This window comes from Cheilinus undulatus, linkage group 18 (assembly GCF_018320785.1).
Source record: "Cheilinus undulatus linkage group 18, ASM1832078v1, whole genome shotgun sequence".
NCBI lineage: Eukaryota > Metazoa > Chordata > Actinopteri > Labriformes > Labridae > Cheilinus > Cheilinus undulatus.
In genome coordinates, this window is record NC_054882.1 from 16,895,223 (window position 1) to 16,916,189 (window position 20,967).

At 42.4% G+C, this 20,967-nt stretch overlaps 2 protein-coding genes across 2 annotated transcripts; one reads left to right on the forward strand and one right to left on the reverse strand.

The window, feature by feature from the left end:
- The first annotated feature begins 2,973 nt into the window (after window positions 1–2,973).
- Window positions 2,974–7,452, forward strand: LOC121526767 (pentraxin-related protein PTX3-like). Its single transcript, XM_041813494.1, has 2 exons — window positions 2,974–3,147; window positions 6,794–7,452. Exons 1-2 carry the CDS (start codon window positions 3,012–3,014, stop codon window positions 7,432–7,434), a joined length of 777 nt encoding a protein of 258 aa, XP_041669428.1. The 5' UTR covers window positions 2,974–3,011; the 3' UTR covers window positions 7,435–7,452.
- Window positions 7,453–9,937: 2,485 nt separating this feature from the next.
- On the reverse strand, window positions 9,938–19,551 carry slc35g2a (solute carrier family 35 member G2a). The gene is made up of 2 exons (XM_041813061.1): window positions 19,287–19,551; window positions 9,938–11,494 (listed from the first exon to the last, which is right to left on the reverse strand). Exon 2 carries the CDS (start codon window positions 11,474–11,476, stop codon window positions 10,121–10,123), a length of 1,356 nt encoding a protein of 451 aa, XP_041668995.1. The 5' UTR covers window positions 11,477–11,494; window positions 19,287–19,551; the 3' UTR covers window positions 9,938–10,120.
- Window positions 19,552–20,967: the final 1,416 nt, after the last annotated feature.

Sequence of the window (20,967 nt, forward strand, 5' to 3'; positions counted from 1 at the left end):
ACAGGAAAAGAAAAGTCGCACCTCTGCACCTCTCCTCACAAACTGTCAGCTCCTGTTTCCACCTCTCCCATGTCTCTTCCTCCGCAGGTTCCCTCTTTTACTGAAATAAACCTGCCAGCCGTCACACCAATTAGTCCCACTGCAGCGATTACAGCCTTCCAAACAGAGAGAATCATCATATTTACCAGCTCACACCTGCAGAGGAGACCCAGTCTGCAGATCTATAGAGAAAAAAAGGTCAAGGCTTTTCCTTTGACCTTTACATGTCCTACTTCTGCTGCTGACACCTGTTGACCAGAGCACTTCGTCTGTAAGAATGAGGCCATTTGGTCTTTCTAACAGTCTGATAACTGGTCTCTTTTCCTCAATATCTAACTGACAAGATCACTAGAATGCGGTCACTGCTGCAGCCTAAATTCAGCATCCCCAAGAAACAAAATCAGCTCCAAGTGCTAAAAACAAACATATTAGGGGCGTTACAGATGACCCAGATTCAACATCCTGAGGTCAAGGGATTTGGTTTTGATGCCCAAAGCAGAGAATGACCTTGATGCATCAGTAAAGAGTGTAAAATGCCCATAGGGGATTTTAGAAATAAACCCCCCATATATGTATCAGGCCCCTTCTTGAGAATCAGTAAATACTAAAGCATTTTAAAGAAGAAAAAAAAACAGCCTATACCATACACACATTGCCAGTCTTTAGGTATATGTGGATATAGTGTAGTATTTTATTCCAACAATACTTTCATGGTCTCCTTCTCTCTCTATTTTGATTTCTGTTTCCACTTAATCCAATTTTGGTCAGGCAGAATGATGGAGCCTTGACTGCATTTCATATGCCATCCTCCAGGGAATAAAACTGAACCTTACACTGCAAAGACTCAAGTTAGTGAGAATATTTTTTAAAGATTCTTGGTCCAAAATATCTTGTTTCACTTAGTAATAGCCATATTTACTTCTAGATTCTAGATAAACATATCATTTTAAGATATTACAAGCAAATCCTAAGGCCTAATTTGCAATGCAGAAAGAGAATGTACTTAAATATTCTCAGAAATACAATGCAATTTCTCATTTAAAGAATTTTACACAAATTTTTGCAAAATCAGAGGCCTGTGATTCCATTACAAGCACAAAGGCCTTGTTTTATTTCTTTATTCATTTATGCCATAGTAAATAGCGTTCTTCAGAATGTCAACAGAGTAAAAATAGGTTAAAAGTGGCAAAATGGATAGAGAAAGTCATGGAAAAAACATGAGTAGAAAAGGTGGGGAAATATGATTATAAGGGGCAGAAAAATTGGATTATAAAGGCAAGGAAGGGTTTTAAGTAGGAGAGAAGGGTCAACAGAGGCCAAGAAACAGGTGGGGAGTAACAAAAATGGGTCAAAAGTGGTAAATGAAGCAAAAAAAGTAGTGGAAAGGGGTTGAAAAGTGGCAAAATTGGTAAATGGTGGCAAATTGGGTAAAAGTGTGCAAAACAGAAGAAAACTGGCATATAAGATTTACCAAAATTGGCTGAAAATGGCAAAAATAAAGCAAAATGTATTTACATTTCTTAAAAATGTGATGCAGTGTCTCATTTAGAGAAACTTGCATACATTTTTGCAAAATCAGAAGCCAGTGGTTGTCATTACAAGCATAAAGGCATTGTTTTATTTATTTATTTATGCCATAGTAAACAGCCTTATTCAAAATGTCAACCCCTTTTCTTAAAACAGAATAAAAATGGGTTAAAAGTTGCAATAAAAGAGTTAACAGAGGCAAAATGGGTAGAAAAACCCCTGGAAAAGTGACATGACTTCATCCCCCAACATGAACAAAAAAGGTGGAGAAATATGATTATAAGGGGCAAAAAGTTTGTTAATAGAGGCAAGAATGGGTTTTAAGTAGGAGAATTGTGTTGGCAGAGGCCAAGAAATAAGTAGAATAATAATAATGGGTCAAACTGGTAAAATGTAGCCAAAAAATGGACTGTCATAACATTGTACTCAAATAGATGTGCTTTAATATGGAGCTGCTCCTTTTTGCAGCTATAACAGCCTCTGCTCTTCTTGGAAGGCTTTCCACAAGATATTGGAGTGTTTCTGTGGGAATTTGTGCCCATTCATTCTCTAGAGCATTCATGAGGTCAGGAACTGATGTTGGATGAGAAGGCCTGGCTCACAATCTCTGTTCGAGATCATCCCAAAGTTGCTCAATGGGGTTGAGGTCAGGGCTCTGTGTGGGCCATTCAAGTTCCTCCACATTAAACCATGTCTTCTTGGGCACAGTCATGTTGGAATAGAAACTGTTGCCACAAAGTTGGAAGCATAGCATTTTCAAAAATGTCCTGGTATGCTGGAGCATTTAGAATCATAAATGTTTGCAGATGAGGACTGCATGGCTAGGAGCTTGATTTTATACACCTTTGACCTGATTAAAACATCTGAATTCAATAATTAACAGGTGTGGCTGAATACTTTTGTCTATATAGTGTATCAGCACTAATAGTTTATTTCAAATATTAAGCCTTTAGGATGTCTTTAACCGAAAAAAAGCCAAGAACAACAATCTCAAGTTTGCTCCCTTCTGTGAACATCAGAGTGAATCAGCATTTTAAGGCTTTGACAAAAGCAGAGGAGCATTAATTCTTCAATGTGACCTGCTTTTGTTCAGAGAAACTCCTTTCCTCTAACAGAAACAAACAGACTTTTGCATTCTTTCCTGTTTCCCTCCTCCTTCTCTCCACTTCTTGTCATCCCCACTTTCCCTGTGCCCCTGTAACTCTCTCTCCCCATAATGCCCCAATTTCCCACTCACTTTGACTCTTGACATACTACCTCCACTGAAGCATTACTCACCCAACCTCTACAGCACCCCCACCGCCGTCCCACCCTCCTAGACATCCCTCCTTCTTCCATGGTTATAAACTCAGCACCCTCAGCAGTCGGCTCAGTGTGCAGAACTTTGAGGAAAAGTAGCTGGGAGCTGCAAACACTTCTGATGTGTTGATATTCAGAGCTGCATCATGCATGTGTTCAGGATCTGGCGTGCGCTGTGTGTGCTTGGCTTTGTGCATGCATCTCTGAGTGTGAATGAAGTTGAGTATGAAGGAAACTACGCTGACAATTATGACAACGAGATCTCCCAGGACCTTCAGGAGGGTGAGTTTTGTTTGTTAGTCATTTTTCCATTTTGTTTCCAGCTTTAGTGAACAGATGTCTAATTAGCAGGACTTCTTTCACCTCAATCTTTTCAAAAAACAAAGTGTACAGTTAACATTTCACCAGTGCAGAATTATTAACTAACTTCATTAGTAAAGGTGTACCCCAAGGGTCTATTCTCAAACCACTTATGTTCTCTAAATGCAATCTGATACACTTTTTATGCAGATGACACCTGGTTAAATCTACATAGAAGAAAGATGAGTTTGTATTTTTAACGATGACGAAAACACCATAAAAAAATTCTGCATTCTGACTGGACGAATATTTTTTAAAACAGAGAAAGCAGTCAGCAATTTTGCACTTCCATATTTAAGGCAGCTCGTAAGGGAGATAAAGAGAAGAGCTTTCTGGGGCTCAGCCAAATGGGGGGCCCGTTGAGGTCTGGAAAGCCTTGATCCATTGCAAATTTAAGCTGTGATATTCTTTTTTTTTTTTTTAACCTAAGAAACAAGCACTGTTATCAAAGCAAAATTGTATTTATTTTTTATAAAGCCTTCTTAAAAATGTCAACCCCTTTACTTAAAACAGAATTAAAATAGGTTTAAAGTGGAAAAAATGGTTTTAAAAAAAAGGCAAAATGGGCCCAAAAAGTCATGGGAAAGTGTCAGAATTACTTAAATCCCCAACATGAGCAGAAGGGGGTGAAATAGGATTATAACGGGCAAAAATTGGTTAAAAGAGGCAAAAATGGGTTTTAAGAGGGAAACAGGGTTAACAGAGGCCAAAAAATTGGTAGGAAGTAACAAAAATGGATCAAAAGTGGATGAAACAGCAGAAAAATCAGTGGAGGGGGTTTATAAAATTGCAAAAGTTGGTGAAGGAGCCAAATTGGGTAAAATGTGTATAAAATCAATGAATAGTGGCAAACAAAGTTTGCAAGAATGGGCTGAAAATGGGTTAAAATAGGTTAAAAAGCTGCAAAAATTAATAATTACAACATCAGATCCAAGCTTGACACACTTTTCAGTTCCAAATTGTTACCTTACCCCAAACTATTAGCCAGGACGCTAGCATCAATGCTACTGATCCAGCACAAAAACACTGATATCATCAATGAATCACAACTGGGGACGGCCCGTTCTCTGGGTTTGTCAGATAAATCTGTGGGCAGGCCTGTCCATCTCTAGTCAGTGAGTCTCTTTTAAGGACTGGTTGGGTCCTGACCTGAAGTCTGTGGTTGACTTAAGATTAATAGCTTTTACATTCATATCTCATGACATAAAACACACCTTATTACTAGCAGTTTTATTTCTATTTATTTATTTATTATTCTGTGACTCGATATCGTTGTAAAAGAGGGAATCCTCAATGATCCTCAAGATTTTTATGAAGGTTGATGATGATGATGATACGATATGATTCACTTTATATTCCCCTTTGGGAAATTTGTCCTGAACTCCAAGTGCTGCACACATTAAGTTGCAAGATAATAACATATAGAATAATAGCAACATTAACCTAAAAGCACTGTTTCTCTACTGGGCAAAAACCCAAAAGTGGGTTATAAAGCTTCAGTAGGTCACAGATGTGTGCCAGTGCATGTTTAAACTGGTTTTATACGTTACATCGCAAACCAGTTTTATCTCTTCTGTTTACAACTACACACTGTGCGTGCTATATTCTTCAGAAAACTGCACTATAACTTATCCACCAGTAAGCCTGCACATCTGCAGTTTCTACTTTAAAAACATACTTATTGTGATGTTTTTATTCTCTTACAGTTTTGTTTTGCAGCTATATTTTTCTATAATATTTCTGTCCCTTAATATTTCAATTAGTCTCTTAAAACTATAACATCTTTTTCAGGTACACATCATTTCTTCAGTCAGGGGAAACTCAGCTCAGAACTGCCAATAGCAAAGGGCACACACATTTGTCTTTATTGCTCTATATCTATGTGGAATATCACCTTTTGTAAGCCAAATCAGAGAACAGGAAATTACAATCACTCTGAGCTTACCTTGGTGTCCTTTATAAGAATGTTGTTTTTCTCCTTTTAACAGCCAGTTTTCCTTTTTTCTGATGTGAAATGTTGGCACCACACATTTTTGTCTTTTGTTTCTTAGTAGGAGCCATCAGGGTCCAGAAGGTAGGGTAGGTAGTTCCAGCATTGTCACTACCTGCAGCTTGCTGGAAGTTGTGATGCTGTTTGGGCTGAAAGCCTCACGTGTTAGAATGAGTAAATGAAAGAAAGTAGACACATGGGTATAAGAGCGAGCACAGAGGGTGTAGGCTGTCAGAGGCTGTAACTCTCTGTTCTACCCTCTTCAAGTGTTAAAGGACGCATTTTAAGAAACACTGGTGAAGAAAGGCTCCTGCCTGAGAACTTACATAGTGTCCTTGCTCTTGCTGCCATCATTTGACTTGCTGGGTGGGACAAAAGTGGACATTACAGAGTTTGTGAGTCCCTTCATCAGAGCACAATTACAGTACTGTAAAAAAAAGTATTTGTCCCCTTCCTTATTTCTTTTTTCTTTTATTTGACACTTAAATATTTAAGACCATCAAACAGAACAAATTTCATTACTACACAAAGATAACCCTAAATACAGAGTGCAGTTTTTAAATGATGATTTCATTTATTAAGACAAAAAAGCATCCAGACCTACCTGGCCCTATGTGAAAAAGTCAGCCACTCCAAAACCTTCATTTTGATTTTTTTTTTTTTTTTTTAGCCATTCAGAGGTGGACTTGCTGGTGGGTTTTGGATTATTGTCCCACTGCAAAACCCATCTTGAGCTTGAGGTCATGACTTGACATTCAACAAGCTTTTGGATTCCTTTTGGTCAGCAGTGGTTTTGGCGTTGGAACTCTCCCATGGATGCCATTTTTTCCCAGTCTCTTTCTTAATGTTGAATCATTCACACTGACCTTATGTGAGTCAAGTGAGGCCTGCAGGTCTTCAGATGTTGTTGTGGGTTCTTTTCTGACCTCCTGGATGAGTCGTTCATTTGCTCTTGGAGTCATTTTAATAGGCTGGCCACTCCGGGGAAGATTCACCACTGTTCCAAATTTTCTCCATTTGTGAGAAATGGCTCTCACTTGACCTTAACTTAGTCAAGTGAGGCCTAAAGGTCTTTAGATGTTGTTTTGGGTTCTTTTAGGACCTTCTTGGAGTCATTTTGGTAGGCCAGCCAATCCTGGGAAGGTTCACCACTGTTCCAAATTTTCTCCATTTGTGGGCAATAGCTTTCAAGCATGGTTTTCTGGAGTCCCAAAGCCTCAGAAATGATTTTGTAACCCTTTCCAGACTGATACATGATACATGTCATAAGGTGGTTAATCACAGTTAGCTCAGGAATTTTTTTTGGGGGGGGGGGCTGTTACATTTTTATGAAGAGCCATTTAGGTTTCGGGGTTTTTCCTATAATAAATGAAATTATTGTTTAAAAACTGCATTTTGTATTCACTTGGATTAAGCGTGACAAATGTGCAAAAACCCAAGAAATCAGGGAGGGGGTGAATACATTTTCAAATGTTACAAATGTGCTAATTATTTCTAATCTATTGTAATACAAACATCTTCTGTATTTGATATGAAACTGGAGGCCTATAACTGATGTGTCTTGGCTTTTTTCAACAGGAGAAACTCCAGCCCCTCCATGCCAGGCTGCAGATTTCTCCCGCTGGGACAAACTCTTCATCGCCCTGGAGGACTCCCACATGAGGCAGAATATGCTCCTGGACTCTCTGGAGCAGTGCTGTGGAGGAATGCACTCAGTCAGGACCCAGGTGGATAAACTGGTTAAAGGGACGTCCCATCAGTGTCCATCCAGCCTGGAGTCAGCATGCAGGGCGCAGGTGGAGCAGGCGAGTACCAGGCTGCAAAGAGGCTTTGTAGAACTGCAGGAAGAGGAAGAGGAGCGGGAGAGGAGGCTGAACACCACTTTGCAGCAGCTCCTGCACAGTAACCATGAAGGGAACACTCGGCTGAAGCGTCTGGAGGAAGTTAGCGGCCTCAGAGCCAGGCCATCGGGAGCGACAGACGGCAGAGTGGGACACCAACCCACGCAGAGACCTGGAGGTTTGGGTACAGCGTTTGGCTTGGGTATGAAGTCGTTCCCATCCGGACTCAAAGAGCAGGAGGTGATTTCAGCATTCGACATGGTCACTATGGAAAAGGCCTTGGTTGCTATAGCGACAGAGCTGCAAAGGGTTCACCTGCAGCTGAGCAGAGTGATCGAGCAGGTGGGAACACAGAGGAAGATCAGAGGTGAATCATGAAGGGGGAGTAAAGAACTGGATGGGGACAATGAGATTTTGCACACTTGTTTTTTCTTATTTGTCTTCTTGTTTATGTCTGGTGAATTTAAAGGTGTCATAAATGATGTGGTTTTACTTTAATGAATAAAAACTTATTAAACAACCTAATCAGCCTCATGGAAAGGTTTCCTCCCTCCTCCCACATGTTTTTGTACATGCCAACTCTTTCATTAGTCTGACTCAGTCTGCCCTCTGTCCTCTGCATGTGCACAAATTTACACCTTGTCTGTACAGTTGTGGCATTGTCTGCAAATTAGCACAACCACAAAGAAGTGTGTCAGAGGTTTTGGACAGTGTTGCACTGTGGGCAGGTCCCACCCTCTCATTAGTGGCCAAGAAGCCACGACTTACGATGCTCAGGGCGTTTATGATTAATGAAACGCTGCCAGAGCTGTAACACGCCCGCCTGTCAGTCCTGCAGCCACACACTGATATAAACCACACAGAGGACGCTGTTTACTGGAGGTACTTTCCTCGTATTTTTTCCATTATGGTCCAAGATCCCTTCTTCAGTCATTTTGGAAGTATTTGTAGTCTTGTTTGGGAGAGTTTTCTAAGGGTTAAAGAGGATATAAAGCTGGTGAAACACAGAGAGTGGGCAATACTGCGTAACAGTATGAACAATGTAAAATACACTATAATATTTTAACAGCTGACCCCAGCCCTGAATACATACATGCATATTTCTGACATACAACCCCAATTCCAAAAAAGCTGGGACACTGTGTAAAGTGTAAATCAAAACAGAATGCAATGATTGTCAAATCTCATAAACCCATACTGTAGTCACATTTCAACCCCCCCCCCCAACATATCAGATGTTGAAACTAAGACATTTGACCATTTCATTAAAAACATTAGCTAATTTTGAATTTGATGGCAACAACACAACTTAAAAAAGTTGGAATGAGGCAACAAAAGGCTTCTAGCCTCTCTCTGCCTGGGTCATGTTCACATATGGCTTCGTCTTTGCATGATACAGCCTTAACTGTCATTTGTGGATGTCACGGCCAACTGTTGGCAGACAATGATTTCTGGAAGTGTTCCTGAGCTCATGCTGTGATTTCCAGTGCAGAATCATGCCTGTTATTAATGCAGTCGCCCCTGAAGCGCCTGAAGATCATGAACATCCAATATTGACCCTTGGTTTGTCTCTTGTTTCCTCCAGATTCTCTGAAACCTTTAATGACATGTTGGACTGTAGATGGTGGGATAGTTTCTGAGCACTGCTCATCTATACTTCTGAGAGACTCTGCCTCTGTAAAATGCTTCTTTTATACCCAGTCATGTTACTGACCTGTTGCCAATTAACCTAATTAGCTGCAAAATGCTCTTCCAGCTGTTTTTCATTTGCACCACTTAATTTTCCAGCTTTTTGTTGCCCTGTCTAAACTTTTTTGAGATGTGTTGCTGCTATCAAACTCAAAGAGAGGTAATGTTTCCATGAAAGTGCAAGTGCATCAGTTTCAACATCTGAAATGTTTTTCATGTTCAAATGTGAATAAAATGTGGGTTTATGAGATTTAACAATCATTGCATCCCGTTTTATATAGTGCCCCAACTTTTTTGGAATTGGGGCTGTGACACAAGAACAGTCAGTCTTATCTCTGATGGTCTTGTTTGTTTTTGTCCTCAGTTTACATTCAAGTCTGGCTCATAAACATCCACTAAGCCATTGCAGAAGCTTTTAAATCTGTCTGCACCATCACTCGTGTATTTTCACCACTTATGAGCTTTAACCACACTGAACCTTTTTTTTAAATGCATCTATGCATGCACGTGCTTGTGCACGTAAATCTGAAGCCAGTTAGAGAATTGCAGGCAATATCAGTATGGTTTTGTCTGTCAACATAGGGAGGAGCATTGAGACTTCCACACACTGAAGCACCTGTTTCTATTAAAAGCCTCCATCTGTGCAGCTTGTGTAAGTACATTCTAGTAAATGGGAGCTTTTCATGTCATTTCATTCCATTTAAACCCAGCAAAAACAAGACCTGGAGGAAAATAAAAGCTGTGGGCTAATGGTGAGGAAAATATACGATGAGAGACCCACAAAAGAAGAGTGACGGTGATTACGTGTCTGACAGGTAGTTATTAGCTGTAATGGCACAGTCTTTATCAGCCAGCTGGCCAGACACAGCAAAATAATCACCCAACGCTGCCTCGCTTTCTACCCTCGCTTCCTTCTCTTTCATCTGTTTCCTCATCAGCTGTCACTCCTCTTTCTCTATGGCTTCTTATCTGAGTGCCAATCCAATCATCTTCTCCCTGCGCTCCCATTTATCTTCCACTGCTCCCATCTCCTGTTCTGTGCCTCTCCCTCAGAAGCAGCTTGCAGCCAAAAAGATGGCATCAGTCCTCGTCTAACCCTTAAAGTGACTGACATTACACTCTTATGAAAGTCTATACACTTATGCAAGCAGTCTTAAAGAGGCGGGATAGTGATTACAAGCAGCAAGGAGCATTCTTCAGAGAGATTTTAATATCACGTCACAATGTTACAACACAAGACAATATTGGCACTTTCCCAAAAGCAAAAAGGACAATACAAAATCAATCAAGCTCCAAGAAACATTTAGCAGTCTCTTATGTACACTGGAAACAATCTTATTGAGAAGGGAGTGAGGGGAAGTGGAGGAGGTGGCATTCATTTAATTGGGGAGTCCAAGATCTCCTCATACTCCTCTCTTTGGCGGCGTCCTCCACCACGGGACGGAAGCAGCTTCATCGCCACCAGCCAGCCCACGCTCAGTATCACCATCACGTTCCCGACGACCTCAGGTGCAGTCGGAGCAACCGGGAGCACGGCCAGGTGCAGCAGCAAGGCGACAGGTATCTCCAAGCTCTGAGAAGCGGACACCAGAGCCGGGTGGAGACGTGTGAGGGCGTGCGTCATCCCCAGGAAGGCTGTGACCGAGCAGGCAGCCAGGCCTAGAACGACGCCCCAAGCCGGGGTGCTCGTAGGCCAGGACCAGCCTTCCTGAAGGAGAATCAAGGTGGCTGGGGCGAGCAGGCAGCCCGTCCAGCTGACTGTGAACAAAGCAGTGCCAACCCCTACTCTCTCCTTCAGGGAGCGATACCCGACGAGTGCAAGAGCCATCCACAGCCCTGCAAGAGCAGAGAGAGACCATCCGAACGCCCCCCGCCAGAACACCACGGGATCAGTCGGTGAATCCGTGTTGCTTTCGTCTGCAGTGGGAAGCAACACAAGCCCCAAACCGCACAGTCCTGCAGCTACAGTGATTGCATCAGCTAATCCTAACCTCTCCTCTAGGAGCAGGAAGGCCAAGATGGCTGACAGCGCCGTGGTCGCTAAACGCCAGGTAGTTGTGCCATTCCCAGGTGAGACGAAGCTTAACGAAGAGTAGGCGCAGCAGAGGGAGAGAGAGTAGGTGATGCCGTAGCAGAGCAGACGTATACGATAGCCATCTGGTCCGAAAGGGTTCTCCCCCCTGTGCAGGGGTGCGGCCAAGGAGACGAGCTGTACGATGGAGCGAACCATGAGCAGGAACAGGGGGCCGAGGCTGAAGCGTTCAGAGGCGAGACGTGTCAGAACGATCAAACCACCGTGAGCTAACGCTGCACCAAGCAACCCAACCCACGTTAGCCTGGACGCAGACACAGATGCCTCTCCGAAACTTGCAAGCTGCTCCCCAACTCCTCTCCCAGACCCTTTTGCCGCTCTGACTCCTCCATCGCTTGTCTCTCCTCCCCCGGCAGCCTGAGGTCTGCTGGTTGTGTCCTTGTCTTTGGAGCTGAACAGAGTCAAAGGCCACCTCTTGGACTCGGTCAGATGTTTCCTGTCCGACGTCTCCTCCAGGAAGGAACCAAAGTCCTCAAAAGACGGAGCGTCATCGTAGCCTTCGTCTCCAGGCTGGGGGAAATGAGTGTGCACTCCGGGTTGGGGGGAGTAGGGGGCGTGGGTGGCATATTTGGCTGTGACGGTGTGAGGGTGGATCTTGACTCTCTTCTTGGAGCCGCTCAGGAGGTGAGTGGACTCCATTTTTGAAACAACAGACACCTGAAAGGAAAAAAGCACATTTTTAGAGGCACATTCAATACATATTTTACACACAGACTCTCTGCTCTCTTGCGCTCTCTGAGATACTGGTATCTCATATATCTTTCATATCCCAGATAATAATAGAAGTGACTCACGCCTTTCCATGTACCCCACGTCTTTGGCAGCGTGTCCACGTAAGCTCTGAGCAAACACCCTAATTGTGTCTTTTCTGAGTGATGAGGGTTCACATCAAGTTCATACTGGCAGAACCACAGGAGACATGATGGGAGATTAGTGATTATCGTGGCTCTTAGTCTCTTTGTATTGCATGACCTTCACAGAGGGCTGGAGATTGCTGACAATGACAGTTACATAAGTGAGTACCTCCTGCCTCATTTGCCTTCAGCCTCCCTCTCCATCTGAGACTAATTTTCCTTACTTGTATTTTTCCATCCTTTTTCTTTCCTCCAGAATAAAATACAACAGAAATGTTCACTTTTGGCTCTCCTCCATCCATCTTTCACTCCTCCATCTCTTTAGCTTTTCCCTTCAAGGTCCTACTCCACACATGACTAGCTTGTAACCTGTGTAGTACTAGCTCTTCGCAGCAGAACAGTCTGCTCCTTACACAGGACATCCCCACTGCTGCATTTATGCTTGTAAAACACGCAGTGGCCCACTGGTTCCTCTGGGAGTGGGGGATAATTTCACATGACACAATGTTTATTCATGCAAAGGCAATAAGCCTATGGCGCGCAGTTATTTCCCTGGAGTTGCAAATTGTTACTCAATAGTAATTTGGCTACCTCACACTGGAATTTTCCTGAATCTCAGCTTTACTGCATGCAAACAGTTCAATGGACAGAATGCACAAAGCATGCATGCACAACACTGCATTCTGCAGAGATTAAATAATATAAACTATATGTGGATAAGAAATGATATGCAACACAAAGAGTGCTATATTTTTGTATAGAAATGATGCAGGAAAAAGCATGTCCCAAGTTCTGTTACACAGAGCAAGGAATTTGTAACACAGCTTTTCCAAACATCCAACTTTTTTTTCGATTCTTAGATTACTGTATTTTCTGGACACTTGTTTTCATAGTTTGGCTGGTCCTGCGACTTATAGTCAGGTGCCACTTATATATCAAAACATATATAATTTAACATGTTACTAAATGTTAATTCATGCTGACTGACATACACGAGGAGTAAACATTACCGTCTACAGCCGCGAGAGCACGCTCTGGGCTTGTGACAACTATATGCTGCTCCTGTACCACTGAAAAAAATTAATGAAAATGGGAATCGAGCAGCAGAAAGAAAGTTTGGAGTGAGTGAGAAACTTGTGAGGGAATGGCGAAAAGCAGAGGTTAATCTTACTGCAATGAAGAAAACAAAGAAAGCTAATGGCAGGCTGAAAGCAAGATGGCAGAGCTGGAGGAACGAGTCCACAGATGGGTGCTTGAACAACGTGCTGCAGGGAGAGGCTTGTCATCGGTGCAGTTATGTCTCCACGCCCTGGTAGTTGCCAAGGAGATGAATATAAATGACTTTGCAGGTGGGCCTTCTTGGTGTTACCGTTTCATGCAACACAACCGCCTCTCTATCAGAGCACGGACAATGGTGTGTCAATTTCTAAATAAATGCGACTTATAGTCCAGTGCGACTTATATGTTTTTTTCCTCTTCATGACGCATTTTTTGTCTGATGCGACTTATACTCCGGAGCGACTTATAGTCCAGAAAATACGGTATTTTACTTTGCACACAGAAATGAAGCCTAGCGTTAGCCAGCTCCCATCTCCCAGGCCAATCACAGCTCTTTTTCGCCACACAGTGGTGTATTTGAATATAACGTACTTCTCACTCTACTTCTAATCCCTGCTTGTATTAATGCTGATGCACCATTCTGCTGCTGCTGGCAAAGCGTTACCTCCTCCACCCCAGCCACCTCCTTTAGAGTTCTCAACTTCTCTAGCCTCAGGACCCACCAATATCTTTAATGACAAATCGTGACCCAAATTTCCAAAACTTTTCAACAAAGCACGTTTAGTAAATCAAAATGTTACACTTAAGATCTTGGATGGAACAGAGGAGGCAGGCAAAACTGACATGTTTTACACCCCTATTGTCTAATGCTAACATGAACATTTTAGCCAATTTTCCAGAGATCTTGAAAAATTACTTAACTAACAAGGTAAAAGCATCTCTTTTATTGCAAGAAAAGGAGATACATGAGTTAGACTATTGATAAAACATTTAAATTTACCCATTATCACAATAAAAAAGAGTAAAATAAACAGTATGGTTGCATGTTCTTGATAGATTTTTGCCACCATTTTTTTCCAAACATACATTCAAGACACACTGAAAGCTGCTCCGTGACCCACTTTTGGGTCCCAACCCACCAGTTGAGAACCACTGCTTTATAGCATAAAGCTTGTTGCACATTTATATTCAGATTAAAGTTAACATGGATTAATTGCTTTTGAACTAAATTTATTATATGCAATACGCATGAGCATAAATGTATCCATATTTAGGTATGCGCTCCCTGGAAAGTCAAAGCATGCTGCTTGACTAAACCAGAGAGTATCTTTTGAGCAGAGTCAAGTAAAACTGCACATGCATTTTGCAATAAAATGGTAAAATATGAGAGTGTTCCTGACTGAAACACAATAATTTCACAAAAACATAAACTACCAGGGTTTACATTATTATTCCCCTGAGGCTAACAGTCAGTTGTGTCTCCTGGTTGCTGGAGAACAGCCTGCAGTTGTTTGTTATAATTTTCATCAAGTCTCAGACACATCTGAGGAATCCCAGCCAACTCTTCTTTGGCAAGTCGCTCAAGCTCTTCCAGATTTAATGGTCCTTTGGCATGGACCTCGGCCTTCAGTTCACCCCACAGATTTTCAATGGGATTCAAGTCAGGACTTTGTACGGGATAGTCAATAACGGTCTTCTGGAGGTAGTTCTTTACCAGAAGAATGTATGTTTTAGATTGTCGTTGTGGTGGAAGACAAAGCAACGACCCTGACCCAGTTTAACTTCTGACTGCATGAGGTTTTCTTTAAAAATCTTCACATATCCTTCTTTCCTCATGATTCCTTCCACCAGATTCCCAGTTTCAGATGCACTGAAACAGCCCCACAGAATAATACTCCCACTGCTGTGTTTCACTGTGGGGATGGCATTCTTTGCACCTTTCCCTTCTTTCTCCAAACATTAGCAACATCTCTACGGCCAAAGAGCTCTAGCTTAGTCTCATCTGACCAAAGGACATGCTTCCAGTATCAGGATCTTTCACTAAGTTGTCCTTAGCAGACTTCAGTCTGCCTCAGCAAGCCAGATTCACCTAGCAATCACTACTGCTTAACGCTCTTGCATCAAATAAGGCTGGACACAGCATAATGCAACCAAGAATGTATAGCTAAGACATTTGGCCTAGATCTGGCTCAAAGCTGGCAATATTTGGTCCAGATCTGACATAGAGCCGACACAGGCTATGCCAATTTTTAGCTGGAACTGGGGGAAATGTCTTTTCTATCAGAGATATAGGTAGCAAAGAAATCTGTCCCAGATCCAGCTCAAAGGCGGCCCTATTTGGTCCAGATCTGACTCAAAGCTGGGACAGGCTATCCCGGTTTTGCACCAGATTTGGGCCAAAAATTAACAAGGTTTCCATTTATCTGGACCTGTTCCAGTCCAAAACTGTTACAGAGCCTTCATATGTTTCCACACCAGGTTAGGCCCATTGTGCATAAAGACACAGGGGAACTTTGTAGATCCTCCTCCGTCTTTGTGAACATCAACAATTCTTTTTCTCCATTCTAAACTGATTTTTTTTGTTTTTGCTATGATGCTTTCTCCATTGACAGCTCAAACCCATACTGATTTTTTGTTTAAAATAATGTGTGAAAATGCAAAGACAACCCCCAGTGTTAACTTGATTTTACAGCTTTGAGCATTACAATGTTAAAGGACATCATCGACCAACAGTGGTTTGTGCTATGGCTCAACAAAAAGGTGGGATATATGTGACGTGGCACTAGCTCTCTTAGACCATCAGACTCAGCGTATCATTCTGCCCTGAGATTCATTACCAATGACGCCACTCATCACTGCATCCTGTATGACAAATCAAGCTGGCCTTCATTAACAGACAGGACAGGCATGGGTTGCTTTTTATTTATAAAGCTCTGTCTGGACACCTGCCATCATACATCGCCTCCTTTCTGTCCAATAGTCATTATCACACTCACTCAAGTGACTGGATAATGAAGGAAGCTCCAAGAGCATTTGGAAAACATCCTTCAGCTTTTGTGCACTGCACTTGGAACACTACAGCAAACATTAAAACTAAACATTTCTCTTGATTTTTGCTGAGATGTTTCTCCACCTTGATTGGAGTCCACCTATGGTAAATCAAAATGATTGGACAGGATTTGTAAAGGCACACACCTCTCTATGGAAGGCCTCATTTCATCTATGTGGCTTTAAATGTGATACAAACAATAAAGATTTCATCCAATAACTGTTGACAAGGCAACAACCAGGCACACTCACACCTACGGGCAATTTAGAGTCACCAATTAACCTAATGAGCATGTCTTTGGTGGTTGGAGGAAGCCAGAGTACCCGGAGAGAACCCATTAACAAGGAAAGCATGCAAACTCCACACAGAAAGGCCCTGACTGGGAAGTGGCCCAGAGACCTTCTTGCTGTGAGGCAACAGTGCAAACCCCTGTGCCACCATGCAGTCTGTGTTTATAAAGCAGTGCATTTTTGTGCATTCATGTAGACAAAGATTTTTTATAAAACACAGCGCTTGCGGATGAGATTTTTGAATACAGATAAGGAAAAACTCACAAATACCCACCTACATGTGGACTCGGCCTCAATCAGGCTCTTGGGGTCTCTAGCTTCTAGCTTTGTGTTAGCCTGCTGTCTCTGTTGGTGTTTGGACTGATTTAATGTGGAGCTCACGGCAGATAGAGTGTTGTTTCTGGCCTGGGCACAGTTTACACTTTACCATCACATTGTTGTCATTTTGTAAAAACAAATCCAAAGTTTTTTATATCTCCATGTATCTAAAGATGTCCTTATTTGAGCCTCTCCTCTGTTTTCTTCTCTCTCCTTCATGGCTAATCAGTCTCCTGAATCACCAAGGGTCCATCGGTAAAGTCAAAAAAATTACCTCCTAAATCCTTTCCACTTTCTTTAATCCCGCAAAAAAAAAAAAAATCCCAGGGTCAAGAAAAAGGTGGGAGTAAGAGGATAGAAAAGGAGAAATGCGGTGATTAAGAAATCTGACTATATTTTCCCTAGGCGGATGATACTTGGGGCGTTCTCTGTATTCAGTGCAGTGAATGAAACGTGAAAACCTTGGTGATAAGTTTATTCAGTTTTTTATAGCCTAATGTCTCCCCAGAATGAGACTCTGTGACTGTGAACATCTAGAACAGCAGAAATGTTTCTCTTAATCTGAACTCTCTTCATAGTCAGTACGACTTGATGAATAATATTGCGATTTATAAATGTACATCACAAATGCACTCTGAAAGACTGATGGATTTACTGTTTGGATAAAAAATGAAAAAAAAAGAGATAGGCAAGTTATCATATATGAGACGATAGTTGTCATATTTGTAATATTCCTCTGTTCTTATTTCCTACTGTGTATCACATGAATCATCAATTTTGACGATGAATTTCGTTGTTTAAATCGGTGATAGTAACATTACGGTCATATTGATCGTTGTTTGGATGAGTGGTCAACAGGTGCGCCCATTTAATTGAAGTTGACGCAAAGATTTGTGGGTCCTTTTTTTCTTTCTGCTTTGGTAAAGGATGGTCCAGTGTTTCTTAGGCTAAAGGAGATAATAAAGGGAATCATGAAGGACCTTTCCTTATCAGTTAGAGAACTGAACAGCCTTTTTCATGGCTGACACTAAAATACTTCCAGGTCGTTTCACTAAGTTCAGAACCTTTCTAAGAGAAAAGGACTCCATGGGCCTCAGCTGGCCTGCACACTGTAGTTTGAACACCCCTGCATTAGAGGTCAACTCCAAGGGTCACATTTTACAGTGAAATTTCTACATTAAATTTGTGCCAATCAAGTGAAAGTGGATGGGAGATTTTAGACTGGCCTGTATTAAAAGGATAGAAAAACTGACTGACATTTCTATAGGGCCAAGCAGGAAAATCAATATCCTAAAGAGTTAATAGATTAAATAACTACAAAGCAGAATTGATCTGTGAATAATCAAGCTGATTAAATGCATACCCGTCTAGATTGTCTTCCATTTTGCTTCATTGTGTTTTCTTGATCGGTAAAGCTCTGAGTGAATGATCTATTTCTCTTTTCCTTGTTGGTGCAGTTTCTTTTATTTGGTGGCAGCAGGGACAGGCCGTGATTTTGTGCCTGCATACGTGGCCTGGACTCTCCCTGGGGCTGTAGAGTATTGCCATGAATCAGCCTGAATTGCCTTTTACAAATTATAACAGCTAGAAGGTTTGAGTGCTTTTTCAGCAGGTTCATTTGCGCTCCTGAGTTTAAAAGAAAGCTATGAAGACATTTCCTGGAAGTTTTACTGCCTCTGTGACATGAATATAAGTCAGTTTTGCAGCAATTTGACCACAATTAAGTCAGATCAGGACTTGATTTCACAACTTCACAGCTCTGTGAATGATTAAAAATCACAGGCATGGGTTTGCACGGATGACATCTGAGAAGACATTAACCCTCCATTAAGGTTACATGAAACTGGATCTGCTGCTTTGTGAGACCACAAAGAGCAGTAAGAGATCCTGTCTTCTCTTCAGTTAATATTTACCGTTCTGGGTGATGCAGCCTACCTCTGCAATGCTGCTGCTGCTGCTCTAAAAAGCTCTTTCACACCTTACACAACCCTAAAGTGAGCTGCTACTACGAGCAAACACCAAACCTGCACAAAGGGGGAGCAGCTGTGGATGGAGCTCAGGTTTTCAGGGATGAAATCTGGCAGAAACAACTGAAACCTTAGCCTTTTTATTGCTTATTTGATATTTGATATTTAAGCTGTCTTTTCTTCATAGTAAACATCCTGTAAAGACTTCAGTGCAGTTAAAATCAATAACATCTTTAAATAGGGCAAACACTTTAGGGATGGTGCCTTTATGCCGTTAATAATTAAACAGTTTGAAATGTCATGCAGCTAAGAGTGATTATTATAGTGCTTTGTTATTTTAAAGGTAAACACTCACGTGCAGGAGGCTGTTTCTGCTGTACGGTTAAACATGTTCGTGTAAGAGTGGTTTTTTAAGTGTTTGTGTGCCTGTTAGATGTTGTTCTCAAGGTTATCTAGGTTCCTTGGAGATGCGCCCATGTGACGCCAAAGGGCTGGCACGCGCTCACACGCACGTGTCAAGAAACAGAAGGGCTGCGCTGCATTCAAACTCAATTAAACCGTCGTTTTACCTCACTAAACATTACGTCCCTGCTCGTCCAGACACAGCACGGCTGCTGAGGCGACAGAGACGCAGGTTCGGTCCCCGCCCGTGACGCACGGTGATTTTTGCCCCCCCCCCCCATCTCTGTTTGCGTTATTATGCTGTAACGTACGCTGACAGCTCGACCCGTGACCCATGACGAATTCCTGAATGGGAAACAAGCGCGCGCGCTTACCTACACTCCACACGCGCGTGCATTTTTGGCACGCGGCGGCTCGATCAATGAAGACCCAGCTGTGGTTTGACACGGACGGTTGGCTGATTACCCGACCTGTGTCAATAAACCAGCAGGTGCGTTATTTATAGCTCACCTGCTTTCCCTCAGAGGAGTGGACGGTTGAACTTCTCAGTCACTAACCCAGCATCCCTCCTGCTCCATCACCTCTTTTTGGCCATTTCTTCTTCTTCGTCTCCTTTTTTTAAATGCTGCCACGCTCACCTCCTCCTCTTTCTCCTGCGGCACCCTCTCCTCAAGGACACCTCGCCTCGTCCCGCGCTCCCTCCAACACCTGCGGTCACCTTAGCTCACTCTCCGGCAGCAAAATGCGCGAATGGTGGCGACCTGCTTCTGCTGCTGCTCACCCATCTCCCTTTGAGGTACTGATACAGATGCTCCTCCTCAGCTTCACTGGAGAGAGAGAGAGAGAGAGAGAGCGAGGGAGGGAAGGGGAGGGGAGGGAGGAATTGAGAGACTAATCATAACGTCTGAGCATGCGTGACATCCACTGAACACCAGCAGCACTGTATCCCCCCGATCATTGAAATGTTATCTGTCACTGCTCCGTGTATGAGCGTAGGGGAGGCTAGTATACTGCTGACACTACACATGTTTTCACCTTCACTGATTTTACAAACCAGTCATGGTCAATGTAGTATGGCTTTAATGTCAAAGTTAAAACAGATTTCTACAAAGTAATGTCAATTAAAAAAAAAAAATGACTGCATATCCAACACTGATCAATGGGGCAACTGGACTGGAAACAAATCAGTCCCAGTCCATTTTCCCCTTTGATCTGTGCTGGATAACCATGATCTGGATGACTGAGAACCTACACAGATAAGTGACTGCATAAGTATTCACCCCCTTTGAAGTGACCGACCTAATTCAACATAGGTCAAGCCAACTGGTGCTAGTAGTCTCAAAATCAGTAAAACCGGGATCTCCTGAGTGCAGTGAATGTGTCTCAAGTGATTCTAATATAAAGACACCTATTTCTGGAGGGTCCAGTCACTGTTTAATCAGTATTCATGGCTACCATTACACCATGAAGACAAAAGAATACTCCAAGCAACTCAGAGAAAAGGTTATTGAAAGGGGATGGATGCAAAAAGGTTTCCAAGGCACTGAACTTCCCCCAGAGTTCAGTTAAATCCATCATCAAGAAATGGAAGGACTTTGGCACATGTAACTCTGCCTAGATCAGACTGTCCTCACAAACTGAGTGAGCATGCAAGAAGGAAACTACTGAGAGAGGCCACCAAGACATCTAGGACTACTCTGAAGGAGTTACAAGCTTCAGCTGCTGAGATGGGAGAGACTCTGCTTACATTAACTGTTGAACGGCTTCTTCACAAAAGCTTTATGGGAGAGTGGCAAAGAGCAAGCTACTGTTAAAGAAAACCCAGATTAAATCTGGACTAGAGTTCATCAAAGGGCATGTGGGAGACTCCATGGGGACATGGAAGAAAGTTCTTTGGTCTGATGAGACCAAAATAGAGCTTTTTTGGTCATCAGATAAGACACCAAATACTGCACATCACCACAAACGCACTATCTCCACTGTGAAGTACGATGGTGGCAGCATCATGCTGTGGGGATGCTTCTTAGAAGCCAGCCCTGGAAGGGTTGTAAAGGTAGAGGATAGAATGAATGCAGCAAATATAGGGGTCTTATTGATTCTGCAAGAGAACTATGGCTTGGGAGATTTATTTTCCAGCAGGACATTGAGCCGAAGAATACAGAGAAAGCTACACAGAAATAGTTTAAAGACA